The sequence below is a fragment of the Mercurialis annua genome, linkage group LG8 (assembly GCF_937616625.2).
Source record: "Mercurialis annua linkage group LG8, ddMerAnnu1.2, whole genome shotgun sequence".
NCBI lineage: Eukaryota > Viridiplantae > Streptophyta > Magnoliopsida > Malpighiales > Euphorbiaceae > Mercurialis > Mercurialis annua.
This window is the reverse complement of record NC_065577.1, coordinates 6,981,436-7,008,013: the sequence shown is the minus strand read 5'-3', so window position 1 is coordinate 7,008,013 and position 26,578 is coordinate 6,981,436. Positions and strand designations below refer to the sequence as shown.

At 34.8% G+C, this 26,578-nt stretch overlaps 2 protein-coding genes, 1 long non-coding RNA gene and 1 pseudogene across 3 annotated transcripts; 3 read left to right on the top strand and 1 right to left on the bottom strand.

Moving 5' to 3' along the window:
• The first annotated feature begins 12,059 nt into the window (after positions 1-12,059).
• Positions 12,060-13,072, top strand: LOC126660810 (uncharacterized). The gene is made up of 2 exons (XM_050354491.2): positions 12,060-12,197; positions 12,576-13,072. Exons 1-2 carry the CDS (start codon positions 12,100-12,102, stop codon positions 12,970-12,972), a joined length of 495 nt encoding a protein of 164 aa, XP_050210448.1. The 5' UTR covers positions 12,060-12,099; the 3' UTR covers positions 12,973-13,072.
• A 2,032-nt stretch (positions 13,073-15,104) lies between these two features.
• On the top strand, positions 15,105-20,984 carry LOC126659761 (uncharacterized). The gene is made up of 3 exons (XR_007635067.2): positions 15,105-15,196; positions 19,722-19,830; positions 20,509-20,984. It is a non-coding gene; the product is annotated as an uncharacterized LOC126659761 (long non-coding RNA).
• LOC126659759 (putative disease resistance RPP13-like protein 1) lies at positions 15,190-19,522 on the top strand (annotated as a pseudogene).
• A 1,164-nt stretch (positions 20,985-22,148) lies between the features above and the next one.
• On the bottom strand, positions 22,149-24,867 carry LOC126659760 (probable receptor-like protein kinase At1g11050). The gene has a single exon (XM_050353095.2). It carries the CDS (start codon positions 24,674-24,676, stop codon positions 22,712-22,714), a length of 1,965 nt encoding a protein of 654 aa, XP_050209052.1. The 5' UTR covers positions 24,677-24,867; the 3' UTR covers positions 22,149-22,711.
• Positions 24,868-26,578: the final 1,711 nt, after the last annotated feature.

The window sequence follows — 26,578 nt, the reverse complement described above, 5'->3', positions numbered from 1 at the left end:
GCAAAACAAGCGCACAGCTGAGCACACAGTTCCAGTTTTTCGGAGAAAATTGATTCAATGGTTTTGCTTCACAGGTTTTGCAAAATGAAACTCGTTTTTTTTTGGACTAGTTGCTATTTAAATATTATTGTTGATTCTTCTAATTTCATAGGCAGCAGTTTTGTCTTCATCTTCAATAAAATATTATCCAACCTATATATATATATATATATATATATATATATATATATATCGCTTTGCAAGCGGTTGGTTCTGTCAGTTTTAGTGATCGAATTGAAAAAACCAAAACCGAAATTGGATAAGAAATTAAAATCGAACCAAAACCAAAGATAGGCTTAGACCATATTAAACCAAACCGAAAAAATTCAGTCTCGGTTTGGTTTAAAAGCATATTTTTTTAATTATTTTTTTTAAAATTAATTGACCAATAATATTTTATATATGTTTTTAGCACATTTTATCTATTAATTTTTTTTATTAGCTTATATGTTAAATCTAATCAATGAATAAAGATAAAAAAATATAAATAAATATATTTATTTTACTTTTTTGAAAAAAAAATTAAAATTTATTATTCGGTTTTTCGAACCAAATCAAAAACTAAATATGAAAGTTTCATTTTCATAAAAAAAACTGGACCAAACCAAATCAATTTTAAAATTTTGATAAAGTTCAATGAATTGTGGTATGTGGTGTATCAAAAAGTTTGAGTACGGATGTTTGGTTGATGTGAACCATCCAAAGATGAGAACAAAGTGAAAGAAAAGGAAAGTAAGTAGTGATTGACAAGAGCATGTGGGTGATGGCTGCTTTCTATTTTGGTTTGACTTGAGTAACAATTTACCCCTTCAACTTGTAAGCAATGAGACTTAACACATAAATTAATTTTGTTAGCAAATCAATACACTAAATTGGTGATTATGGGCAATTAGCCTATTTTGACAAATTTATTTACAAGTTTAGGGGGACAGTTGCCAATTTAAGAGAAAATTAACTTACAAATTGAGGGGGTAAATTGTCAAAATGGGGCAAATCGCCCATAATCACCAAATTCGTGTGCTAATTTGCCCACAAAGTTAATTTATGTGTTAATTACCATTATTTACAAGTTTAGGGGGCATATTGCCACTTAAGTCATTTTGGTTTTTAATGGAGTTTACAGTTTTTCTTACCATATATTTTTTTGTTATCTTTTTAAAAAATTTAAATCGTATATTAAATTTATTTCTTTTTTAGCTAAATTTTTTTAAATTTTGTTTTTAAACTAATTTCTATATTTTAATAATTTTTTGATTATTTATTTTTGAAAAATCTACCATTATATTTTTACACTTAATATGTATTGTATATTTAATTTTTAATTTTTTTTTAATTTTTTTGATTTTTTCATCAATTTTAAGATCAACACAAAATCAACCCAACATCAACCAAAAATCAACATCATGTAATAAATTCGATAATTTAAATTTTTGAATATCTTTTTATATTAATTCTCTTTTTTGATCTTTTTTTCTTGTTCATAAATTAATACGCATTTGTTATTTATCATATATTAAATTTTAATTTCTTTTTCAGGTACAATATTTCTTTTTTATCAATTTTAAGGTTAACTAAAGATCAAATAAAGAAACCCAAAAGTTAAATTAAAATCAACCAAATATCAAACTAAAATCAACAAAGATTAACTTGAGATCAACCAAAAATTGATGTATTATTATCTTGTTTCAATTTTATTTTATTTTTTTAGTTTATTACATGTAGAATATCGTTTTCATCGCCAATTCTAAAATCAATTAAATATCAACTTATGATTAACGCAATATCAACATTGTAACATTATGATAGTTCAGTAATCAACATTATCATCAACAAATAGTGCTATAAAATTAAAAAAAAAAACAAAACAAAAACACAACTACACACACCAAAAATGTAGAAATAACAAAATATAATTCCATAAAATCACAAAATTATTAATGTAATATCAAAAAGTAGTATTATATATATTAATATGTTTTAAAGATGATTTTTATACGCTAAGATCTGATTTAGGGGGTGTATATATCTCCACTGAGTTTCAATATTTTCTTCTTACTAAAGGAATTATGTCTCAAAGTTCTTGTCCTTACACCCCCACAGCAGAATGGGGTTGCCAAAAGAAAGAATCGTCAACTTCTTGACATGGCTCGTGCATTACTACTGGACTCTTTGATTCCTCCTAAATTTTGGGTTGAAGCCATAACCACAGCTGGCTATTTGATTAATCGACTTCCTTCTCATGTTATTAATCTTGATTCTCCTTATTTTCGTCTCCGCTAAAAACATCCTCCTTATAGTACTCTTCACAGTTTCAGGTGTGTTTGTTTTGTTCATTTACCTCCTTCTGGGCGTCACAAATTATCTGCCCAATTTGCACGTTGTGCATTCCTTGGCTATATGTTCTTAATTGTCACGATCCGATTCTCGGCATCGAGACCAGTGCTAGAGAATGGGAATGGTTGCTCCGAAACCCGTAGTAAGCCTTTAAAAACACTTTAAAATCACTTTAAATTTTTTGCGGAAGTCGAAACACATTTTCGAACATTTTGAAAACTCTGTTTAAAACGTTTCGATAAAAATCATAATGAAACTTTGCAAATAATTTTCTCTTTAATTATTGCATCCCTGTTTCATAAACATTTCATTATGATATATACTGCATTTCATTATGCAAACCATTTCATTATGCTTAATACTGCATTTCATTATGCAAACCATTTCATTATGGTTAATATTGCATTTTATTATGCAAACACGTTCGTCACTTTTATTCTTGTGCAGTCGCTCGGACTTTCGCACAACATACACACTTTATAATATATCAGAGTTCTAGTTATAATAAAAAATAAAGCATAAATAGGTCCGACGACTACTAGGGTACCATTGTTCCATCCCATAACTACTGCAACTCTAGACATAATAAGGAAAAGGTCATCTCACTTTATTCAAGATAGGGATTTCCGGAACAAGAAACTGGGAAATCCACACTTCAAACTACTCGCCTGTAAAAATTATATATTCAACGGGGTTAGTAATAAAAACTGAGTGAATGTGTACAACATGTACTAATAAACATTAATATGAAAGCTAATGCATCCAGATTACCGATTCAAATGAAACCCTAAACCATGATTCATGTTCCTATATGCTTTCAAAATAAGAACATAAATATTCCACTTTATCCACTTTATATGGGTTAATCTTTTTAGGCCGTAAATTTATTACTGTCGCCTTTTCACCTTTTTAAAAGGTTTTAACCACTCAGATCTCGGCAGTATCTCTTTACTAGCCTTTGGTCGTATGTTTCCCGTTGCCTCTGAAGATCTGGCCACTTTTCTGTCTAGGCCGTCGCCATAGACCTCCAGACCGTCCTCTGGATTCACACAACACTTTTTCATGCAAACCTATTCTAAAATGCAATACCGGTGATCACACAGCACTATTGCTGCCCAACAGTAAGCATGTTTCAATAAATCTAAACCGGTTTCAAAACTATATATTTAAGTTCATGCGATATAAACTCAAAACAAATAAAGCATTTGTAAATCATGTAAAGCAGTTCGTAAATATTTTTAATACTAATATTTAGCAGCATAAGTTGTAAACACACTCTCAGTACTCGCTTATTCAAATTTAAAATATTTTCCCCGCGAAATTCAAAGCCTTTGCTCGCCGGTATCCGCGACAAAATTCGCGGGATCTAATTTAGAGATTAAACATTAATAAATGTATTAACTCTAAATTCTAGGATATACTCTAGACCGATTCAACCAAATAAATCACATAATCAAATGTAATACCCCAAAATATTTAATTATCTAATTGGATCACGTGTCCAGTTTTGATTTGCCAGAGTGGCAAAATCGGAAAGTTTTTCGATAAATAAGTTTTAGTAGGTCGGTTTTGGAAAGGATTATGTGCGCGGGATTTAATATTATAAGTCAAGTTTAAAGTTAGAATTGGAATTGAAGGGAAAAATGTTAAGAAAAGTCCAAAATAAAGTACAGGGACCAAAGTGGTAATTTAGCCACTTTGTATCGAAAATGGAAATTTGTAGGTTTGACGGGAAAATGTTAATATCGAGTTTTGTATTATTTATCGGATATAAATAATACGTAAAAGTAATAATTTAAGAATTTATCAATTTAGTTATGGACTAAATCGTACGAAAGAAAAGTTTAAAAGATAAATGATAACAAACAAAAAGAACAAGGACCAAAGTGGCATTTTAGCCAAAATATAAGAAGAAGAAGAATTGAATTAGAAAGGCAGAGAAGGATCGAGAGAAATTGAGAGATTATCGATGATACCGTCGTTTCGCCGCCGTTTCGCCGTTCGACGTCCGATTCAAGTGATTTTCGCGGCGATTTCTTCAGAATTGAATACTCTACGGATCCCAAGCTTCGTTTTGAGGTAAAGGTTTGAGTATTTTGCTGAAATTTGGAAGTTATGGTGGTTTTAGTTAAAAATTAAGAATTTAACGTTTTCGAATCGGTTTTGACGTTTTTGAAGAAAGTAAAATATGGGTGTTATAGATGTAAGTGTTTATCATGCATGTGGAAGGTCGGAAATCGCCGAAACGCCCGGAAAATAGGTTTTCTGGGGCTGTGCGTGAACTGCACTCGGTGTGCGATCGCACACCGAAGTGTGCAAACGCACTCTTGCAGTGTGCGAACGCACACTTGAGCAAGTGTGCGAACGCACACTAGTGGTGTGCGGACGCACACTGAAGTGTGCGAACGCACACAGTGGGTCCGCAGGGACCTAATTGGGCTTTTAGCCTTAGTTGAACGGGATTTCAATATTTTTGAATATTAGACCCTAAAAACAATTAAGGACCTCGATAATTCGAAAAATAAAGTTTTAGCTCGACGTTTTACGTGAGCAGCGATAACGAAAAACGTTAAGGATATTATACGTTTTTCGAATACGAGAAACAGAGTTCGAGATATTGTGATTATGATAAAGGAATATCGAGATCACAAATAACATTAGGAATAAAACAAAATCTTAGAACTTAAAGTATTATACGTATAAGAATATGAGGTTCACGTCTAACCATTAAACGTTAATTAATATGTATCAGACGTACGACCGAGCAGTGAGGGCACTAGAGGTGGACTAGTCTTACCACCACATCGACTACATTATAGAGTGGATAGCGGTCACTGTGAGTTGCACTTTACTTTCGTGTATTATAGATTAAAGTTATTTTATATAGATATATATACGGTTTACACGCATCGCATTATAGATAATTGATTAAAATGTTATATGTTTTATTAATTTCTATATACGAGAACTAGTATGCGATCCAAAGAAACTAGCTACCTATTGGGTGTCAATAGGCTGTGTGATCACCAGTATTGAGTCAGTTTAGTGTGTTTGCATTTGAGAAACGATTGGATATGTATGATATGATATGAATTCGATACGAGAGTGAATTCGGCTACGGTGTAGTCTGGAAGTTCCCGTATTTAGTGGGTTGGACCCACCAGTGAGTTGGACTCACAACTTGAAATTTACGATTGGGTTGAATGATATATGATTATTCGAGAAATGTGTCGCATGCTAGGATATCAGTTTTGTACGGATCAAATACCTGTTTATATATTTTATATTATTGTTTTCTTGAGATGCGATGTTATATTTTTATATTAATACCGTTAGTAACTTGCAAGCTCACTCATTATTTCCCAAAATACTGACTCCCACACAGTGTTTTAATTTCAGGTGATCGAAGTCGGATCAGACAGACCGTCTCCTTTGTGTTGGAAGTCTTCTGACTTGCACAAAGTACGAGTCCTTAGAGCTGCAGTAGTCAGTAGGTGTCAAAATAAGATTTATGATTTGATTTCAAACAGTATTTAAAATGTGAACTCTGATATAAATTTTATAAATGAGCTGTTTAGAAAGATGGCGTTTATCCGTTTGAATTTGATACCAATTGCCGTGAGTGGAATTGGTGATGTTTGTGATCAGAAACAGGGCGGTGCTGGATATGAGATATCGCTCGGTAAGACCCTGGTTTCTAAGAATTGTTTCGCGAATGTTTTCAGAAAAGGAATACGATATTTTAACAATTGAATTATATAATTTAAAGAAGATTTCTGATAATGTATTATATATAATAATATGTTTTAATCGCGAAAAATTTACAGTGGTTTTAGGCTTGCTACGAGTTCCGGAGCTACCACTCCCGTTCCCTAGCGCCGGTCGCGGCTCAATAATTTGGGTCGTGACATCAAATATCCAACTTTGATTCCAACTATCTCTTTCCGGGTCATCGTATTTCAATACGATAAAATTCTATCCACGTTAGTTTATTTAATTTAATAAATAAACATAGAATTATGATCCATTATAATTCTAACACTTTCGATATCCACTTTATTTCTAAAACCTCATTTTTAGAAAATTCACACTTTAATAACACACGTTAAAATCCAAAAATATTTTTCCGTCAAATATTTTGGCACCCGGGCTCGGCCCCCCTTCGACTACTACTGTTGCACTTCGGCAGTGACAATTGCCGAATGAGCATGGGACTGAGCTTCCTTGCTCTGTCCTCTCTGCTCCAATTCCGGTGTTACTTGGCTGGAAAACGCCTAAACGCTCTAAATCGCTCTAACATTTATTCTACGCGTTTTAAGCACCAAAAATCACTTTCAACACATTTTTAATTTTCCATTTTTAAAATAGCAGCCCTTTATTTTTAAAATAATTATTTTTCATGGTTTTAATAATTTAAAACCGAATAAAAAATTAATAATCAAAATCAATTATTAATCCCACAAAACTCATCGCATTACTCACTTTAATTCCATAAATAATCAACAAATAAAATTTATAAATTTTTATAAATAATTTTTGTCCAAAAATTTAAAATGACTTAAATACCCGTATTTTAACAATTTTTTAGCTTTAAAATTATTAAAAACCGAAACCCACTTTAAATAATTAACCCATAACTTTTAACATTTTTAATCACCAAAAATCACACTTTAAAACATATTTTAACAAAATATTTAATATAAGCCTAGAAATTAAAATTAATTTAATTTCTCACATTTAAAAATTAATTAAAACCGAGCAATAGCAAAACAATTACCGAAACCGAATAAACAACCATCAAATCACAATAATTGATAATCCTAAGCATGTATTTTAAGCTCAAATAAAATCAGTAAATAAATTTAAAAGTTTGAGTTTGAAGATATACCTTGATCTTACATGCAACTGTAGATTAGTAATCCACGAAAGATTTGCAACGTTTTTTGTTAAGAAATTTTTGTGAGAAAAATGAAAGAACATGGAGGTTGTGTTTTGGCTGGGAGAGTTCGGCAATGGCTTCCTCCAATGGAGGTGAATATGATTCAAATGAAATGAAGAAGAAGGCATAAGAAAATATTTGGAAATTTTTTAATGTCCATTTATTTACAAGTTTGCCATTATGACACTTTAATAAATAATTCAAACTCTACGGGCAAAACGGACTAAAATTTCCCAAAAACTTCAAAACATTAAATCATAATTTTATGGCTGAAATAAATATTTTTGGGCCTTTAAAAAATAATTAAAATAATTATTTTGATGGTTTTTAGCTTAAAATCGCAAAATTCACATTTAACACGTAAAATTACCAAAAGTCAAACTTAAGGTAAAACACATTCCAAACCATATTTTCACATTTATAAATTCATCTCGTTAATTCAATAACTATTTTCGAGGTCCCAATTTATTAAAAATTAGACGCGTGCGAAAATAAAATCTTTAACTAATATGGGGTATTACATTAAAAAAGGATTCTTATGTCATGATGCAACTGCCAATAAAATTCTTATATCTAGAAATGTTATTTTCTTTGATAATCAAATTTATTTTCCTACTACTGTTTCTTCTCCTCCTTCATACGCTATCCTTCCAGTTTTTGTTACTAAATCTCCCACACTTCCACTCTCTCGGTTTAAGTCTGGTCAAGTGTATGTTACAAGAAGTACAACTTTTCCATCTGCTATCAATGTTCCACTGCCTGCTTTTGTTGCACGTGATCCTAAGCCACCGTTGCATCGAACAAATAGGGTGTTTGTCGGATTTCCATCTTCATCTATTACTGCTCTTGTTGCCACATTGCCTTCTATTGATATTCCAACAGGGTACACTCAAGCTGCCAAGCATGAGTGCTGGCAGCAGGCAATGAAGGAAGAACTTCAAGCATTGGAGACTAACCATACATAGTATCAAAGCCTCCTAGCTCTTAGAATATGTTTTGAATTTTATAGCCCCTCTAGCCTTGATATTCGTAGCTCCTCTTTAGATCAATTCTTCTCCAATGGACCGCATCGAGAATTAGTGCGTTCTTTTCACAAGAAAGAACTACACGGCGTGTGAGTTCCAGTTCGAGACTTACCTTGATTTATGGAGTCATATTAATGATTTAGAGATTTAATATTCTTTTGAGACTATTGATGCAGCAAAAGACAACAGATCTAGTATGTCTTAGGCTGTCCAAGATGCACAAATTTGCTTTTGGATCTTAGGTTCTATGGAACCCCCTTTTCTATTGCATCTTCGTCCTTATCGTACTGCCAAAGCGATCTGACAATTTCTTAGATGTGTTTATTATCAAGATAATTTAGCCAAAAAATTTTAGTTCGAGCTGGACATTTCTCATCTATCACACTATCCATCCAAAATTATTACTCTAGCTTCACAAGCCTTTGGGCTGACTATTCTGATTTAATTTTAAGGGATGTACCGACTAATGTTCATGCTGCCATTAATACAATTCCTCTCAATAGTCAACTCAGTTAGTTCTTGATGAAGCTGAATATGAATTTGTCTGATCTTCATTGTTGAATTGTAACCTTCTTCCTTCCTTGGAAGTTTGTTTCGGGGAACTCTTTCGTGAGGAACAACGGCTATTTACTCAACCCAATATACAACAAGCTCTTTTTTTACTCTAAGGGCCATGGCTTTCGCAACACATGGAAAACCTAGAACTAGAGATTTAAGCAAGACTCGGTGCTATTCATGCAAAGAGTTTGAGCATATTTATCCCCAGTGTCCTAACAAATTTTTCAGGTATTGTAAGAAAGAAGGCCATATTATCAAAAATTGTCTCATCCGACCTCCTCGCCCTACTTCCCACGCACTATAGACTGTACAAGTTTCAGCCAACTCTCTAGATAATAATATGACACTGGGTACCGCTCTAATGATGGCATCTATTGCTGGACAACCATCTTTAATAGCAGAAATGGTTCAATAAATGATTGTGTCTGCACTTTCAGCCTTTGGGCTATAAGGTAAAAATTTGTCCTCTCGTCCCTAGCTTTTGGATTCTGCTGCGTCTAATCATATGACTAATACTGCGACGAGGCTCTCTTATATTTGCCCATATGTTGGTTCTACTCTGATTCAAACAGCTAGTGGCCAAAATCTGCTTATTATGGCTGTTGGTGATATAAATTCTTCCATAAAAGATGTGTTTATTTGCCCAAAACTGTCTCATAATTTGGTTTCTGTGGGAAAATTAATTGATCAAAATTGTGATGTTCACTTTACGTTTGATGGTTGTTATGTGCAGGAGCAGGAATCAGGACAAATGATAGCGAAGGGGCCTAAAGTGGCACGTCTTTTTCCGTTGCACTTGTCATCTCAAAGTTTAGTTTGTTCTTCCCCTTTATTTTTCCTTACTTGTACTCCTATAGAGTGGCATAAGAAGTTTGGCCATCCTGATTCTACTATCCTTGCTCATTTGTATAATTCTGGTTTATTGGGAAATAAAACTAAATGCTCTAAGATTTCTATTGATTGTTCTTCATGTAAACTTGCAAAGAGTAGAACACTGTCTTTTTTTTCTCAAGGCAGTCGTGCATCTAATTTTTTTTGAACTCGTTCATAGTGACGTTTAGGGTATTGCATCGATTATTTCTCATGCCTATTATAAATATTCTGTAACCTTTATCGATGATTACAACAGGTTTACATGTCAATTTTGTTGAAGTATTGTGTTTCAATATGAGCAAGAAATACTTTAAAGGCATGAAAAACTTGTTTTTAGCGGAGACGAAAAGGAGATTCAAAATTAATAACATGAGAAGGAAGTCGATTAATCAAATAGACAGTTGTGGTTATGGCTTCGACTCAGAATTTAGGAGGAACCAAAAAGAGTCCAGTAATGCACGAGCCATGTCAAGAAGTTGATGATTCTTTCTTTCGGCAACCCCATTCTGCTGTGGAGTATAAGGACAAGAACATTAAGACACGATTCCTTCGGTAAGAATAACATTTTGAAATTCAGTGGAGATATATTCACTCCCTGAATCAGATCTTAGAATATGAATAGAAGTGGAGTATTGTGTTTCAACATGAGCAATAAATAATTTAAAGGCATGAAAAACTTCAGATTTAGCTCTAAGAATAAATCCATGTAAACCTGCTGTAATCATCGATAAAAATCACAAAATATTTATAATGGGCATGAGAAATAATATTTTGGTTAATTATGATATTAATTTAGCGTAATCAGGGATATACTATAAATATAATATCCCGGTTAATGACGGAAACCCCATAAAAGAAAAATTATACAACACAACTGTTGCGCAATATTATTCGTATAATAAACTAATAATGCATTATCATATAAAAATTAAAGAATAAAAAAATGCTCATCGGCTTGTATGGTAAAACACACTATAAAAGAAACATTTGCTGCAGAGACCACCAGATTCTGCTAAACGATTTAGCAGGCTTAAATTGTCTGAATTGTTTAGTGTTGCTAATTTCTATTTTGTTCCATTTCCACCCAAAAATAAAATTGGGAAGCCAGCTGGGTGCTTCGTAAAATTTCAAATAGTCAAAGATGAATGAAGGGGAATAATTCAGAAACTTCATTGACTCCTAAGTCAATGTTTGAGCAACGTGGAGTAAGTAGTTTGATTAGTCTAGCTCCCTCTCTATGCGATTGGTTAACACACACACCCTGCTCATACCATATTATAGGTGATATCAAATTAATTCAAAAGCTTTTCTATTTTTCATCATCAAATCCTCATTCTTAAAAAGTTTAAGCTAGGGTTGCTAAATCATTTAATTTAACCATTTTCCAGCAAGCGTTCTTCCTTTTTAATTATTTTATTCTGACCACTCAATCAATCTCTAAATAGTACATAAATAGAAATAAAACACGAAAACGACATAAAACGAACATGGTAAAACGACATTTTTTAAAAATGAAGGGCTAAAAATATGAGTAAATGTATAAATAATAAAAAGCCTAATCACTCAAAATTCTCCCGCCTTTAGCTCCTTTTTCCAAATATACCCCGACGTAGGAATTTCATCAATTGTATCTAAATCATTAAATTGATCTTTTTTCACTTGAAGAAAAATTTAAAATAATTTTCCGTTTTTAACCTATATTTTAATTTGATCCTAATATTATTTATAATATGAAAAATAAAAGTTTATTTCAAACTTTTTTTATAAGTGAAAAGAAGTCAATTTAAAAGGGCAAATTAGGATAAAATTGGATAAATTTCTATGTCATCATATATGTGCAAAAGGGGATAAAGGTGGTTGTTTGAGTGATTAAGCCATAATAAAAATATAAGGATATATTTATAATATGAAAATTTATAAAATATTATATATATTACATTTTATTAATATTTATATACAAATTAAATTATTTCCTTAGATTTTTTAAATTGTTTTTACAAATGTTTAATTTTATTATTTACGGAAACGGCCGAAGCATTTCAATTAAATTTCTGAGAGTTTTTGATTTCGAAAATATTTTCAAAACAACTCAAAATGAAATTCATAGTAGTTTCCATGCTTATCCACTGTTAGCCGTCATGGAAAATTCAAAGACAAGTGTGTTGCTTTCATCCAAAATTCTTTTGTCTGTCTTTAATTTTTTTTATTTAAAAATTATGCAAATTGACACTTTTCTATCAAAATTGTCTCAATAAAAAAAAAACGCGACTTGTATATAAATGTGCGTAAATTAGTTGAATTCAGTCAACTAAAGTTCTCAAATCCAAAGAAATGGCCACAAACACTTGTTTTAACCTTAAGATGAGTTTCTGCTGCCTCATTGTTCTTCTTTACTCTCTGAACGCAGCTGGAGAAAGTTGTATTAGTTCGTAAGTTTTCATTCATCAATTTTATAGTTCCTAGATTTTTCATATTTTTTCTCTAAATGTTTTTTATGTTTTAATTTGTAACTGTAGAATACGAGAAATTCTAAGGTAGACCGAGTCTACCACGTCGGTGTACCTTAAAATTTCTCATAGACTAAAATATTTTTAAATGGACAACAAAAACCATTGTCGGCTATTTTATAAAAGGAACAGCTACAATGCATTTGATCTAACAAATTAAAACTATGAACATAATAATAACTACACATCACCAACATTTAGTTAAATAATAATTTATGGAATATCTGAGTATTAGTAAAGATATGAAATTCATTGCTTTTTGAGTGTTCTGTTTAACTATATTATGTATTAAATGTGTAGCATGACGAAAAAGAATCTGGGACCTGCAGCAACATGTCTATTCCAACTGGACAAGGTTCTAAAGAAAGGAAACGATGTGAGCGACACTGTTGAATTAACGCTAAGTAAAGCTCAAAAGTACATGGATGGACAGTGTCCGATGACACGAGCGCCAAGTCACTATGAATATTACTGCTGCTCCAGTACTATACACCTGAAATGCGTCCAGTGCTGTTCCGGGTCCCGTCCCAAGAGTTCGACACTGTATTTCCAAAGCTCGAAATCTTCTAAAACGGTTTACTGGCTTGCTCCTGTTGTAATCGTATCTGTTGTTGTAATTGGCGTTTGTGTATGGATTCTCGTTCGAAAAAGGAAGGGTACCGAAGAAGGGGTGAATCCGGCGCCACTTAAAGTATAGGTTCGTTTCAATCGGAGACCGAACTAAAGACTAGGGTGGGGATTTGGAATCTTGTTCGTCTTTGTATCGTTTTCATATTAATTACTCTTTTTAATCGTCTTATCGTGCCTTCTTATCTGATGACCGGTGGTTCTTTTTTTTTTTATCCGGATAATAAATTGTATTTTATTTAAATTATTGATAATAAGATAGATGGAACAAATGCAAAAGTCCAATAGAAAGACCCAAAGCCCGTCAAAACCGAAGCCCAAAACCGGGTAGACAAGGCCAAAGCCTGTCAAGACCGAAGCCCAAAACCGAGTAGACTAGGTCAAAAGTCCACGTAAACAACAACCAGCACAAAAGACAGTCACAAACCAAGACAGCCAATTAACCGAATTATACATTTACGAGTGCACTTCTCACCCGAGATGTAACAACACATACACTAGGCATCGCCGAGATATAACTATAGGCCGAGTATAAGTTTTCTCAGAATAGAGAGCACACACTAATATCCTAGCAGGGAACACTATCAAACAACAAATACCTCTGACAAGAGGCATACTGATGCTACGCCGGCGTATCCCGTAACAGAGAAACAGAACAAAATACGTCAGCCACGTACACTCGGCCTCCTACCAACCAAAGCAACATCACTAAGAATACTCTCATTGCCACATCATTACTTATTATATAAACGCAAAAATAGGTAAGATCAAAGTTAATACTTTTTCACCCCATACTTTACGTTCTTTCACCCTAAAAATCAAACAACATGTATTTTCATAAAAAATTGTCATTTATACATAATTTAATTCAAGAAAGACTTTTTTTAGGTCAAATTATGCAAAAAAAAAAAAGAGTAAAAATAGACTGACAATGGAAATCTGGTAACCAAATTAAAAAAATACTTTGATATTAAATTGAAAAGAAATTAATATTTAATAATTAAAATTTGGTTACCAAAATAAAATATAGCGTTAATTTCTATTACCCGTAAGTTGCCCCAGTGTCTACTACCCGTAACCCCAAAGCGCGCGCAAGTGAGTTTGTAAGGCGCTCTCTGACTTAAGTGAGGTCACGAGTCTGAACCGTACTCATATATGTAGCCGTTTAAAACTTGAAACTAGAATTTTAACTCTCGCAAGGGACTATCCGACTCAAATGGAGATTAGTCTAAATATAAAAAAACTTAAAGGCGTCGTCTCATACTTGGAACCCATTCAGGACATCTCATGTCAATGACAAAAAAAAGAAAGAACAAATGATCAATTCACTCACTTAATCTGGTAAGAAATATTAAACGAGTTATTCTTAAGTGAGCCGAATCAAAATTATCCTAAAGTTGGCAAAATCATATTAAAAACACCCTCATCTAAAGCACACTCTATTAAGAAATGGAAAAAGATTTGAAGTGATGTTTAATATTTATTTCATTCTTGAAACAATCACTTAATAACTTTTAGAAATTAATTATGAGTCTTATAATTTTTAAAGTTCAAGTATCATATAATTCTTAAATAAAATTATAGGGATGTTTTTGCATTTTCCATATTAATTATTTCTTGCCCCCTTCACCGCCTGCCAATTACGCCGCCGCTGCCGGCCGCCACGATTCCTTCGCCTGCCATGCCAAATCAAACCCTTCTGCACGATTCCTTCACCTGCTGGGTTCGTTTATGACGAACCGCGCCTGTTCGTTGTAATCGAAGGTTCGTCTGCAGACGAACGCAGCTGCGTTCGATTAAGACGAACAGACGTCTATTCTTCGACGGTGAGAACGGGGGGTTAGGGCGGCAGGTCCGGCAGCTGGTATTGGTAGATTAGATAAGACTAGGTTTAATTTAGGGTTTTAATTAGGGTTTTAATTTAGGGTTTTGATTAGGATACATTTGCTGTAGAGATTACCAGACTGTGCTAAATGATTTATTTTGTTTGGAGGTGCTGTTTATGAAAATAACAAGATTTGCTGACTCCTAAGTCAATGTTAAGTAGTTTAATTAGTGTCTCTCTCTCTATTGCTGTAAATTTGGTAAGATTACTCATCAAATAATGTTCATCTATCTTATGATGTAGGTGATATCAAATTAATTCAAAAGCTTCTCATGGTTAAAGGTTTTTAATTCACAATCTAGGCCTGCTACATCATTGAGCTCAACCATTTTCCGTATCAACATCGCATTTAAGTTCAACTACATCATTCCAACCACTCAACCAACCGTCGTGGAAAATTCAAAAACAGGTGTGTTGCTTTCTTTCAGTTTCTTATGTATTAAAGCTAGGTGGGGACATATTAATGTAGAATTCGGAAAATGCTAGATAGTCCTTGTATTTGTTTAAGTGAATACAAGAAATCAGTACTTCAGAATCATAACACTCTAAAACTCACTAACAATGGTCTTGGAGATCGCACTTGCTGTTGGAGGTGCTCTTCTTTCTCCTGCTTTTCAGCTATTGTTGGGCAAGTTGACATCCAAGGACTTGCTCAACTACGCGCGCCAAGGTCCTGTTTTGGATGAACTCAATAAATGGGAGAGGATGCTCAAGAAAATTTATACTGTTCTTGATGATGCGGAGGAGAAGCAGGTTTCGAATAAAGCCGTCAAAATCTGGGTAAGTGAGCTCAGAGACTTGGCTTATGAGGTCGATGACATTCTTGATGAGTTCGACTTTGAAGCTCTGCGAATGAAGCTCATCATGGATCCAACGCCCAGCTCGAGTAGTAATATGACAAGACTCATTCCTAGTCGTTGTGTCCTCTCAAGAACCATTGAGTCCTCTCAAAAGAAAAGAACGACTAAGTTCAATGCTGAGATGATTTCAAGAATGGAGAGAGTTACTGTCAAATTAGACAACATCGCCAAAGAAAAGGATGTTCTTCATTTGGTAGAGGGTGCTAGAAGAAGGGTCAGCCAAGTAGGAGAACAACCTGCTGCAACTTCATTGGTGAATGAAGCTCGCGTTCATGGGAGGGAGAAAGATAAAATGGCAATAATTCAACTGTTGCAAGCTGAAAGCACTTGTGCTGAAATCTCCGTCATTCCTATAGTTGGCATGGGCGGCATGGGCAAAACCACTCTTGCTCAACTCGTTTTCAATGATACAACTGTAAAGTTTGATTTCAAAGCTTGGGTTTATGTGGGTGAAGATTTCAATGTCTCAAGGATAACCAAAACCATCCTTCCATCAAAGGATTGTGACGGTGATGATCTGAATTCACTTCAAGTCAAATTGAAGGAGAAGCTGTCCAGAAACAAGTTCTTGATCGTGTTAGATGATGTTTGGACAGAGAATTATGATGACTGGACTCTGTTTCGTGCTCCTTTTGAGGCAGGGGCACCAGGAAGCAGGATAGTCATCACAACTCGGAGTGAACGTGTGTCCTCAAAGATCGGTATTGCTCCTCCTTATTACTTGCAGAGGTTGTCATATGATGCTATGCTGTCTATATTTATAAATCATGCTTTGGGAAGAATAAATTTTGATGAGCACTTGGATTTGGAAGAAATAGGTAGAGCAATTGCCAAAAAGTGTCAAGGATTGCCTTTGGCAGCTAAGACACTAGGTGGAGTCTTGCGCGGTAAACCTTGTCCTAATATTTGGATTGAAGTGCTGAGAAATAAGATCTGGGATATACCGGAGGACAGTGGTGGTATTCTTCCATCCCTATGGTTGAGCTACCATCATCTTCCTTCTCACTTGAAAGGATGCTTCGCGCACTGTGCAGTACTTCCTAAGGATTTCAGTTTTCATCGGCATGACTTGGTTCTTTTATGGATGGCTGAAGGCCTTTTGCCGCAGTCAAAAACAAAGAAGAAAATGGAAGACATAGGGCTGGAATATTTCAATGAGTTACTTTCGAGATCTTTTTTCGAACAGTGTGGAGATGGAATGTTTGTGATGCATGATCTCATTAGTGATTTGGCTCATTTTGTAGCCGGAGAAACTTATCTTGATTCACTTGATGATTTGGGATGTAGGCAACGGTCTGCAGATTATGATAAGGTTCGCCATTTGACACATATTGACTGGACAGAGGAAAAGTTAGAAGTGCTGTGCAAAATAAAGCATTTAAGAACAATGATAGTCCGACGTTATGGGCGTGGTGGATTTTCTGGTGTGATGTTAAACGCTTTGATACCGGAACTAAAGTGCCTGAGAGTCCTAAAACTTGATAATGCTAACATTACCCAACTACCAAATTCAATTTGTCAGCTGAAGCACTTGCGATATCTGTGCTTGTCTCACACAGGCATCAAGCGGCTACCTGAATCAGTGGGTGAACTTCTCCATTTGCAAACACTGATTTTAAATGAATGCAAGGACCTGATAGCATTGCCTCAAGGGATCAAGAATTTAACTGATCTTCATTATCTCAATGTTGCTTCAACGCTCAGCCTACAAGAGATGCCAGCAGGGTTGGGTAATTTGATTAATCTGCAGCAACTCTCCAAGTTTATTGTGGCAAAATGTGATGGTCTCAGGTTACATGAGTTAAAAGACTTGTCAGAACTTCAGGGGGAACTTTCAATACAAGGGCTTCATAGTGTTGTGGATATCAAAGATGCAAAGGCAGCCAGTTTGAAGGATAAGCATGGCCTTGATTCATTAGAGATGAAATGGTGTGACAAGTTTAATGATTCACGAAATAAGACGGATGGAACTCTTGTCCTTGACGCTCTGCAACCTCCAAAGAATCTGAAAATGCTCACAATTGCATTCTTCGGTGGCTCAAAATTTCCTATGTGGCTTGGGGATCGCTCATATCTGAAGCTAGTGCAGCTGGATCTTGTCAGTTGTAGAAATAGCACGTCATTGCCATCGCTTGGTCGACTACCATTTCTTCGAAAATTGTCCATAGAAGGTGCAGGAGGAGTAAGAAGTGTAGGTGCTGAATTTTACGGGCATGATTTGGCTTCTCCCAGTTCTTTTCAATCTCTTGAGATTCTCCGATTTGAGAACATGCTGAACTGGGAGCACTGGACTTGCAGTGAAATAAACTTTCCTTGCCTTGTTCAGTTTGAGCTGCAGAATTGTCCCAAGTTGATCGGAGAATTACCTCAGCAGCTCCCATCCGTGGAACATCTTCATATTGTTGCATGTCCAAAGTTGAAAGATTCACTTCGAAGTCTATCATCTCTTCATACTTTATATACAGAACATTGCAACTATTTTTGGAAGAGTGATTAGCTTCTGCTCTCTCACCTCGTTGCAGTTGTTTAGAATATCAGACCTAGCTTTCTTAAATATAAGGCTTATGCAGGCAGTGACAGCACTCAAGATTCTAAAGGTAGAAGATTGTAGTAAACTTTCATTTCTATGGGAAGATGGAGCGGAGGTGCAAATGCTGGCTTCTCTGAAGCGTCTAGTAGTATGTAAATGCCCAAACCTTTATTTATTTGCCACAGGTGATCAGGGCATGCCTTGCAATCTCAAGTTTTTGGTACTAGAAGAGTGTAAAAACCTGAAAACTTTGCCGAATAACCTACACACCCTTACAGCTCTTATGGATTTGAGAATAAAACGCTGCCCGAAACTTAATTTTCCAGCAACAGGCTTGCCAAAAACTCTAACATACCTTCGTTTTGGAGATATTCATGAAAAGGATGAGGATCAAGATATAATGCGTAGAGAAGAACTATGTCAAACAAGTAATGTAGCTTATCATAGTTTTGCAGCAAGTACATACCAACCATCTCAAGAAGAGGGAAAGATGCGTATATGTGTTTCCGATCTCTGGCAATTGGAGTCACTCCTGCAGAGCATGGTTTGCAACAATATCAAACACATTTTCGTTCGGGCCTGTCTGAAATGTTTAGGAGAGTTCAAGCACAATCTGATTGATCTTAGAGGACTCGCTATAGGTGGTTGTGTCTCGAGACAAAGGCCTATCGCATTGCCAGAGTGGGGACTATCTTATCTGAAATACTTAGGAGAGTTCAAGCACAATCTGGTTCATCTAAGAGGACTCACTATAGCTGGTTGTCTTTCAAAACAAAGGCCTATCGCATTGCCAGAATGGGGACTATCTCGTCTCACTTCTCTTCGGCGCCTTGACATTTTTCGCATACCAATGGTTTCGTTTCCTGATGATGATGGCCACCTGCTTCCCACATCCTTGAAGCATGTTTCTATCAGTTGCATCAACAATTTGGAATCCATATCAAAGGGGATCCTAACCCTCACCTCCCTTGAATTATTACAAATTTCTAGTTGCTATAAACTTTCATCCCTACCAAAGGAGGGCTTACCAGTTTCACTTCAAAGACTAGATATCTCATACTGCGACCGTTTGGAACAACGGTGTGAAAGGGAGAAAGGAGACTACTGGCCTATCATTTCAAACATCCCAGAAAGGCATATATATAAATCTTATAATGATCCTAATAATGCATGTGTGATTCCATAAACAATCATCTTTTTTTGCTGATGACTATTGCAAAAGATTTCTTTGCATTCAATTTGGAAATGCTCACTGTAAATATCTGTATAGTTCCATAAATATTCTCTTATTAATTGTACTCAAAAAGTTATTATTGAAGTTATAAAGATGATATTGTTATATCTAGCGTACAACTGGAAATATGATTTTGCTTTTTTCATGTTTTGCATGATGAATTCCATGTGTATTGAACTCCCAAAACTATTGATGTTTATAGTTTTCCATTCAAGAAGTATTAGAGTTTGTGTTCTCATAAACCAGAAAGTATTAATTCTATGGCCTTCGTAGAATTGTCAGACAACACATTTCTTTTGAGTTTTCGCAGGGCTGCGTTTTGGATTTGTCGGTGGATCTGCAGCTGGTATTCTCTACCATATCCATAGATTGAAGTTCATGATGCCAATTTCCGGTAATACAGAGGGCTAATACTTGTGGTAAGAACCTGTGACTTGGTATAAATGATGAGGAAGTTCTGTAAGAAAATATCAATTGTTGCTAATCTGGTTGGTATTCTATGTCCATGCCTAACTGTACATATTTTGTATGTGTGGATGAATAATACTGAAAGAACTTGAGAATTAGGCAAGTTTTATCAACTTAAGATTTATGTTGATTTGTCTGCTTATTATTGGGAAAGACAATTTGACATTACTATCTATATCTGTTGTAAAATGTAAATATCAAGCAACGATTTTGGAACAAAAAACTAAAGAAACATGGTTAGAGGTGTGCGAAAACCGAATCAAACGAATAACTGAATGGAACCGATAAATGTGGCTCAGTTTGAAAGTAAATAAATTAAAAAGATTTCTTGAGTTTGGTTTGAATTGATTAAAAATCTTATAGAAAGACATCGGTTTGATTTTGAAAAATTTTAAATTCCAGTTCGGTATGCTTTAGAGACGTACCGTATTCATAGTTATAGTGGAGGAAGGTTTTAAACAGGTGAAGTGTTGGTCATTTGCTTAATTATCAGTGTGAAAGAATCATAAATTGTAATAGAATTACGAAAAGAAAGAGATTAATTAATAAAAGAAATTGATTGTATTATTGCTTATGATGAGTTATTACAAATTACAATGTATGTGTTTATATCTGATTTTTGACTGCAGAATCAGCTATAAAACCAGTCACACTTCAAGAAAGATCTTTGTATTCTAATGGCTTATCTGGCCCCATCAGTAATGGCATCACCGATCTCACCAACCTCGAAATTCTCGAGTTCCGTATTCACGAATAAACCGGCTCGATACCACCGGATATTAATAACAATGTGTCGGCGTTATTGCTCCGGAGGAGTCTTCGAGCAGTACACTTGTTCATGGACTCATTGCAGGAACTATCTTTGATCAGAGATTGAACAATTTTTATTAGATCAGACTGCTGTTGGTAGTTATGTTTTTATTGTCTGTTTGTGCCTGTCTGTGCATATCTTGTCTGTGTGTGTGTAGTGCAGGACTGCGATGTTCAGATTATGGGTTTAATATATGTTTCAGCTAACAATAAGCTGTATATAAATAAACAAAAAGCATCATGCGCTAAATTACAGTAGATATACAAGAATAAGCATACATTTATGTTGTGTTTATTTCAATTTTGTGTGGAATTTATTTCATTTGTAAATGAATTTATTTCATCTCACCAACCAATTCTATGAAATTATGATATCAAATTTCAAATGAATTTCGTTAATAAAATAAACAATAATGTTATGAAATTTCAAATGAAGTTTATAAAAAGTATGAAATTCATTTGTACCTACACATCCTTTGAAGTAGAAATATATCAGAAAAAATGAGGCATCTCTTGTTAAGAAACAAACAATTACAGGTATATAAAAGGTCTACTGGTCTAACAATATCCAAATATTTTCATTACTTTCAGATCTAATTATTATTTTTTAGTTCCAATAATCTTAACTCAATTTAAAAGGTCAATAATTATTTTAGCTCATTTCTGTAATTGTTTAATTTGATATGTATTTAGTAGCAAACCAAAAAAACAATTATGCATTTTTTTCTAGAATTCACTCTATTTTTATAGTTTACAGTTTACACATGATTTTTAAAAATTAATTTTTCAATGTATGACACATATCAATAAAATACTTTTAAAATTTAGAAATACTGTCATCTTTAAAATTGTATTAGCAATAAATTTTTTTCATAAGAAATACAAAAAAATTAATTTTTATATCCGTTAGTCCGAAAGAAAATACAAAAGAGCAAGCGAGAGCGATATGCTATGATAGTGACATTCATTATGTTGAAAAAAAATTGAGACTAAATTAGGAAGATGCAAAGAAAGAGGTCTCTTGCAATAACAATAGAATTTTTTCATTCATGAGTCGGCATCTTTGAAAATGTCATTCATTAAAGTAAATTCTAATGCAAGAATCAAAAGAAAAATAAAGTAAAGAATCCAAGAACCTAATTAGAATTCATGCACCTTTCTTTCAAGTCAATAAGCATTACCTACTCATTAGGTCACTTGCCCTTGCCTTGCTTTCCAAGTCACATCTTCAGTTTATGGTTAAGAAAATTAGATGAAGTAACCGAAGCATGTGACTCAATAGTTTTTAAAACGAAACGCCAAAATGTAAGACTCGACAAACTATCGATAAGAACCCAATAATAACACTCATCTGTATATTATACAACAAAACTGAATAGCCATCAAACTCCTCGTTTGCCTATACTCTAGAAAATAGTATACTAAATCTGTTTTTTTCCCTCTTTTATCATAAGAACAATTGGAAACAGACAATAGCAAGCTTTCTTTTAAATAAAGGCAATAAATAAATATCTTTACATTTTATTGACTTCAACACTCAAACTGAAAATTACATAGTGGCTTTCCTACTAACTTTCTTTCTAAAAAAAGATGCTATGTGTTTCTATTGTTGCATGGAAACAAAGAAGCTGAAATGGGAATCGACGAAACTACATATTATGAAGAGGGTATTAATGTAAAGTTCCAGAATTTCAGAAGCATTTCTGAAAATAGTAATGAAACGCCGAAGCGTAGAACTGAACAAGTTTCCGTGCAACATAGTTTGCTAAATTTTTTTCCTTGCTAGATCATAACTCTCTTCAAAGCTTCGAATATGCAAATGCTGCATAATATTTGCTAGAAGAAAATAAAGAATTTCATATTTGTATAACATATTTACAATCTGTCCAAAATTATCAAGTTGTGCCTGTATAATTAGGTCCTAAAAGATGCATTCATGCACTATCGGTTCAACACTTCTTGTATCACATCCATATTCTATCACACATTGTCTTGAATCATTAAAGGAATGTACTCTATAGCTTACCTTAGCATGTCTCCACTATTCAATTGTGGAAAACTCAATGCTGGTGAGATAAGGAATGTATTTCCGTCGCCAAAAGAGGAAGGATGACTAAGAGGTATTGGCCGATCAGGAATCGGCGGCACATCAATATCTCCTTCCAACATTTTTAAAGCATCCACTATAGTAGGCCTCAAAGCCACCATAACATGAGCACACAAGATCCCAACAAGCACAAACCTCTCCATTATCGCCTTAGGGTTCGAGCTTGAAGAATCTCCACCCTTCAACAAAGAAGGATCTAAAGCCTCTTCTACTTTTCCTGCCTTCACCAGCGACCAAACCCAATCCGTGATCAAAAAGGCTCGCGGCGACCCTGAAGAAGACAAATCAAGAGCTTTTCTCCCACACATTATCTCAAGAACAACAATTCCGAAGCTATAAACATCGCTCTTCTCGGTCAATTGCCCATAAAGCGCATATTCAGGAGCCAAATATCCGTGAGTGCCGGCCACTCGTGTAGTAAGATGAGACTGGCCTTCCCTACTCTGTTTTGCCAATCCAAAATCAGCAACTCTTGCTCTCATATCAGCATCTAACAATATATTCGTCGCCTTGATATCTCTATGATAGATTGCAGGCTTCACTCCATAATGCAAATAAGCAAGTCCTTTCGCCACATCCAAGATTACGCTCTTTCTTTGAGGCCAAGTCAATAGTTTCTTATCAATTTGATTATCATGAGCAGATGGAAACAAATGGTCATCAAGGTTCCCATTAGACATGTAATCATAAACAAGATACCTTTGACTCCCTTTCTCACTATATTCCTCATCTTCATCAACAACACAACACCCTCTAAGCGGAACTAGATTCCGGTGCTTCAAGTTGCTAATAATCTCAACCTCATTACAAAACTCCGCATTACCTTGAAAATCAGATTCAATAATCCTCTTAACCGCTACAACACTTCCATCAGTCAAAACCCCTTTGTAAACAACACCAAACCCTCCTCTCCCGACGAAATTCTTCTGCGAAAATTTATCGGTCGCTTTCTCAAGATCATGAATTTTAAACCAAATCGACCCCGTATTCGGCCGTAATTTCGGCCTAGACCCGGGTTCCTCCAAATCAAAAGGAGAATTCATTCTCCTCCTCTTTTTCTTCCTATCATACCAGAAATACAAACCTAACAAACTAGACATAACCAAAACAGCAACACCAGCACCAGTCAAGCCAAAAACAAGAGCAGAATGACTATTATTACCAGAGCCCAAATCAGAATTCAAATCCAAGCCAAAAATACAAGTAACAGAACCATCACTTTCAGGACCAAACTCATTGACAACACCAGCAGCATACAAAACAGTAAAGTAAAAACAATCAGTAGCATGAGAGTTATTACCATCAAAAGTCAACAACTCAGACTGAACTGTAAACCCTGCTGCCACACATGCACTACAAGAAGTAAGATCAACAAGGTCAGGCTTACAAGCTGTGTCAAGAACAGTTGAGTTCCCCAACACACTAACCCAGTCATGAGTTGTCTGAACCCCAGCACATATATTAGGGTTTAAAACGAACCCACTGGGCTTCAAACAGTTGGAAACAATATCATCAGGAAATGACAAAGAACTCAGCTTTTTCTGAAAATCATTCAGACAAGAAACTGAAGTGTTTATATTTGGAAGCTGGAAAAGGTTGGTTTCTTTGAGATGCTGAGCAAGACCAACTCCGAAGAGAGACAGGAGGTTTCTGCAACATGGGTCGGCATTGTTGAAGTCGTTTTGCGGATGGTTCATGTCGTTTTGATGAGGTTGGTAAGTTTTGCATGAAGTTTGGTTCCATGGGATTCTTAGGACATAGTTAAGATCCATTGGGCATTGAGAGGTTAGTTTGTTGAGGGTATGATGAGAACTTGCTGTGAGGGGGATTACAAAGATGGGAAGGATTAAGAAGAGTAATGAAATTTCAAGATTGCCCATTTTTGTGAAGATTGGTGATGCTTAAGGTTTGGTGATGAATAATTAAGGAATTATGGGTTGTGATTAGAAGTGGTTAAGACAGAGAGGGGGATCATTTTAGAGAGAGAATACAGACAGAAACAAAAGAAGTGCTAAAAATCAAGATTGTTGATTTGTTTAGTTGGCTTGAAGCTGATGAATGGGTTATGTATGTCATCTAATGCTGCTTATGAATTGTGCTTAGCTTGATATTAGATTTAGAGGTGGCCACGGTTCATAACCCGGCGGTTCCTGTTCGGAACCGCCGGATTACGGTTCAAAAAAAAGAGAAACCGGTCCGGATTCGTTTAAGTGACGGTTTCATTCCGATTCGGAATTCGACGGTTTCGATTCCAGTTACGGGTTGTTGGTGGTTTAAAAAAATTAAAATTTAATTACTAAAAATTAAAAAAGTCAATTTAAAAATAAAATAACACTATATCAATTTTTTTAATTATTATGTTAACAAAAAAATTAACTAAAATAAATTTTAATTAAATAACATTAAAATAAAATAAATCGACTGGTCATTTTGTGATTACTATGTTTAATATATACGTTGATATATTTATTTAACTTACTATTAAAATCATATCATAATCTAATACGATATATTAATAAATATAAAATTTAATATAGTATATATAATAATTACAAAATATAATATAATAAAAATAATATATATAGATATATAAATATAAAATAATATATATTTATATATAAAAATTAAAAGTAAATATTTTTTAATAATGGGTTAGACTCTTAAACCGCCGGTTCCGACCCGAAACCGCCGATTCCAACCTGAAACCGTCGATTTACGGTTTAAAAAATTTGGAACCGGCCAGGTCCGTCTAAGTGACGGTTCTGAATTTGACCAGGCCGGTTCACGGGCTGACCTGACCCATGGCCAGCTCTACTTGATATATAGTTTGACCCCGCTCAATTTCTATTCTTCCACCCATATAATCTCTAAATTTAATTTTTTTTTTTTTTGAACATCAACTTAAACCTTTCATTAATGAGAATCCAAATTACACACATGACTCAAAAAATCTGGAGAAGATCCAGACCAAATACGACGTCCTGACATAGAACCTGTCACTCTAGCCAACGCATGGGCGACAAGATTCGCAGAGCGATAAACAAAATTTACCTTAACATTTGGTAAAGACTTCAGAATACTAACACAATCTGTCAACAGACATAACAAAATAGATAAAGGCTGAAACTCAGACTTAATGATATCAATAAGCTGGATGCAATCAACCTCAACTAACACATTGCTGCCATGCCGCTCTTTGATCCAAGATAGCGCTTCTTTCAGTGCCCAGGCTTCGGCAACCACCGGCGCCAGCCGAGCCTCCTTAGTGTTAGACAAAGCTGCCACCCAAATGCCCTTGTCATCCCTTTCAACTGCCGCACACCCCGTGAAAGGGGGGGTAGCAAAACACGCTGCATCGACATTAATTTTAGTCCATCCAACCTGAGGCTTCTCCCATTTGACTGCACCGCCACTAAACTCCTCACCCATAACCCTGTACAACGGAGCTTTTTGAATGCACTGCCACTGATGTAGGACGTTGCCTGCACGATTGACAACGAACCTAGGAGATTCCTTAATACCCTTCCAGAGCATCTGGTTACGGGCTTTCCACACACTCCACAGTGTCATAGCCCACAGCTGCTTCTTTTCGACTTGACCACTCCCCTCAAGCCAGTCGAAAAAGTCCAGCAAAGAAGAGAAAGGGGTCTCATTGTGCTTAATACCAACCATCTGCCCACAACTACACACAAACGCACAGTTAATGAACAAATGAGGGATATTTTCAACACCATTGTCGCACATTAAGCAGGAGGACGGAACTTCGCATTTTCTGGCTCTTA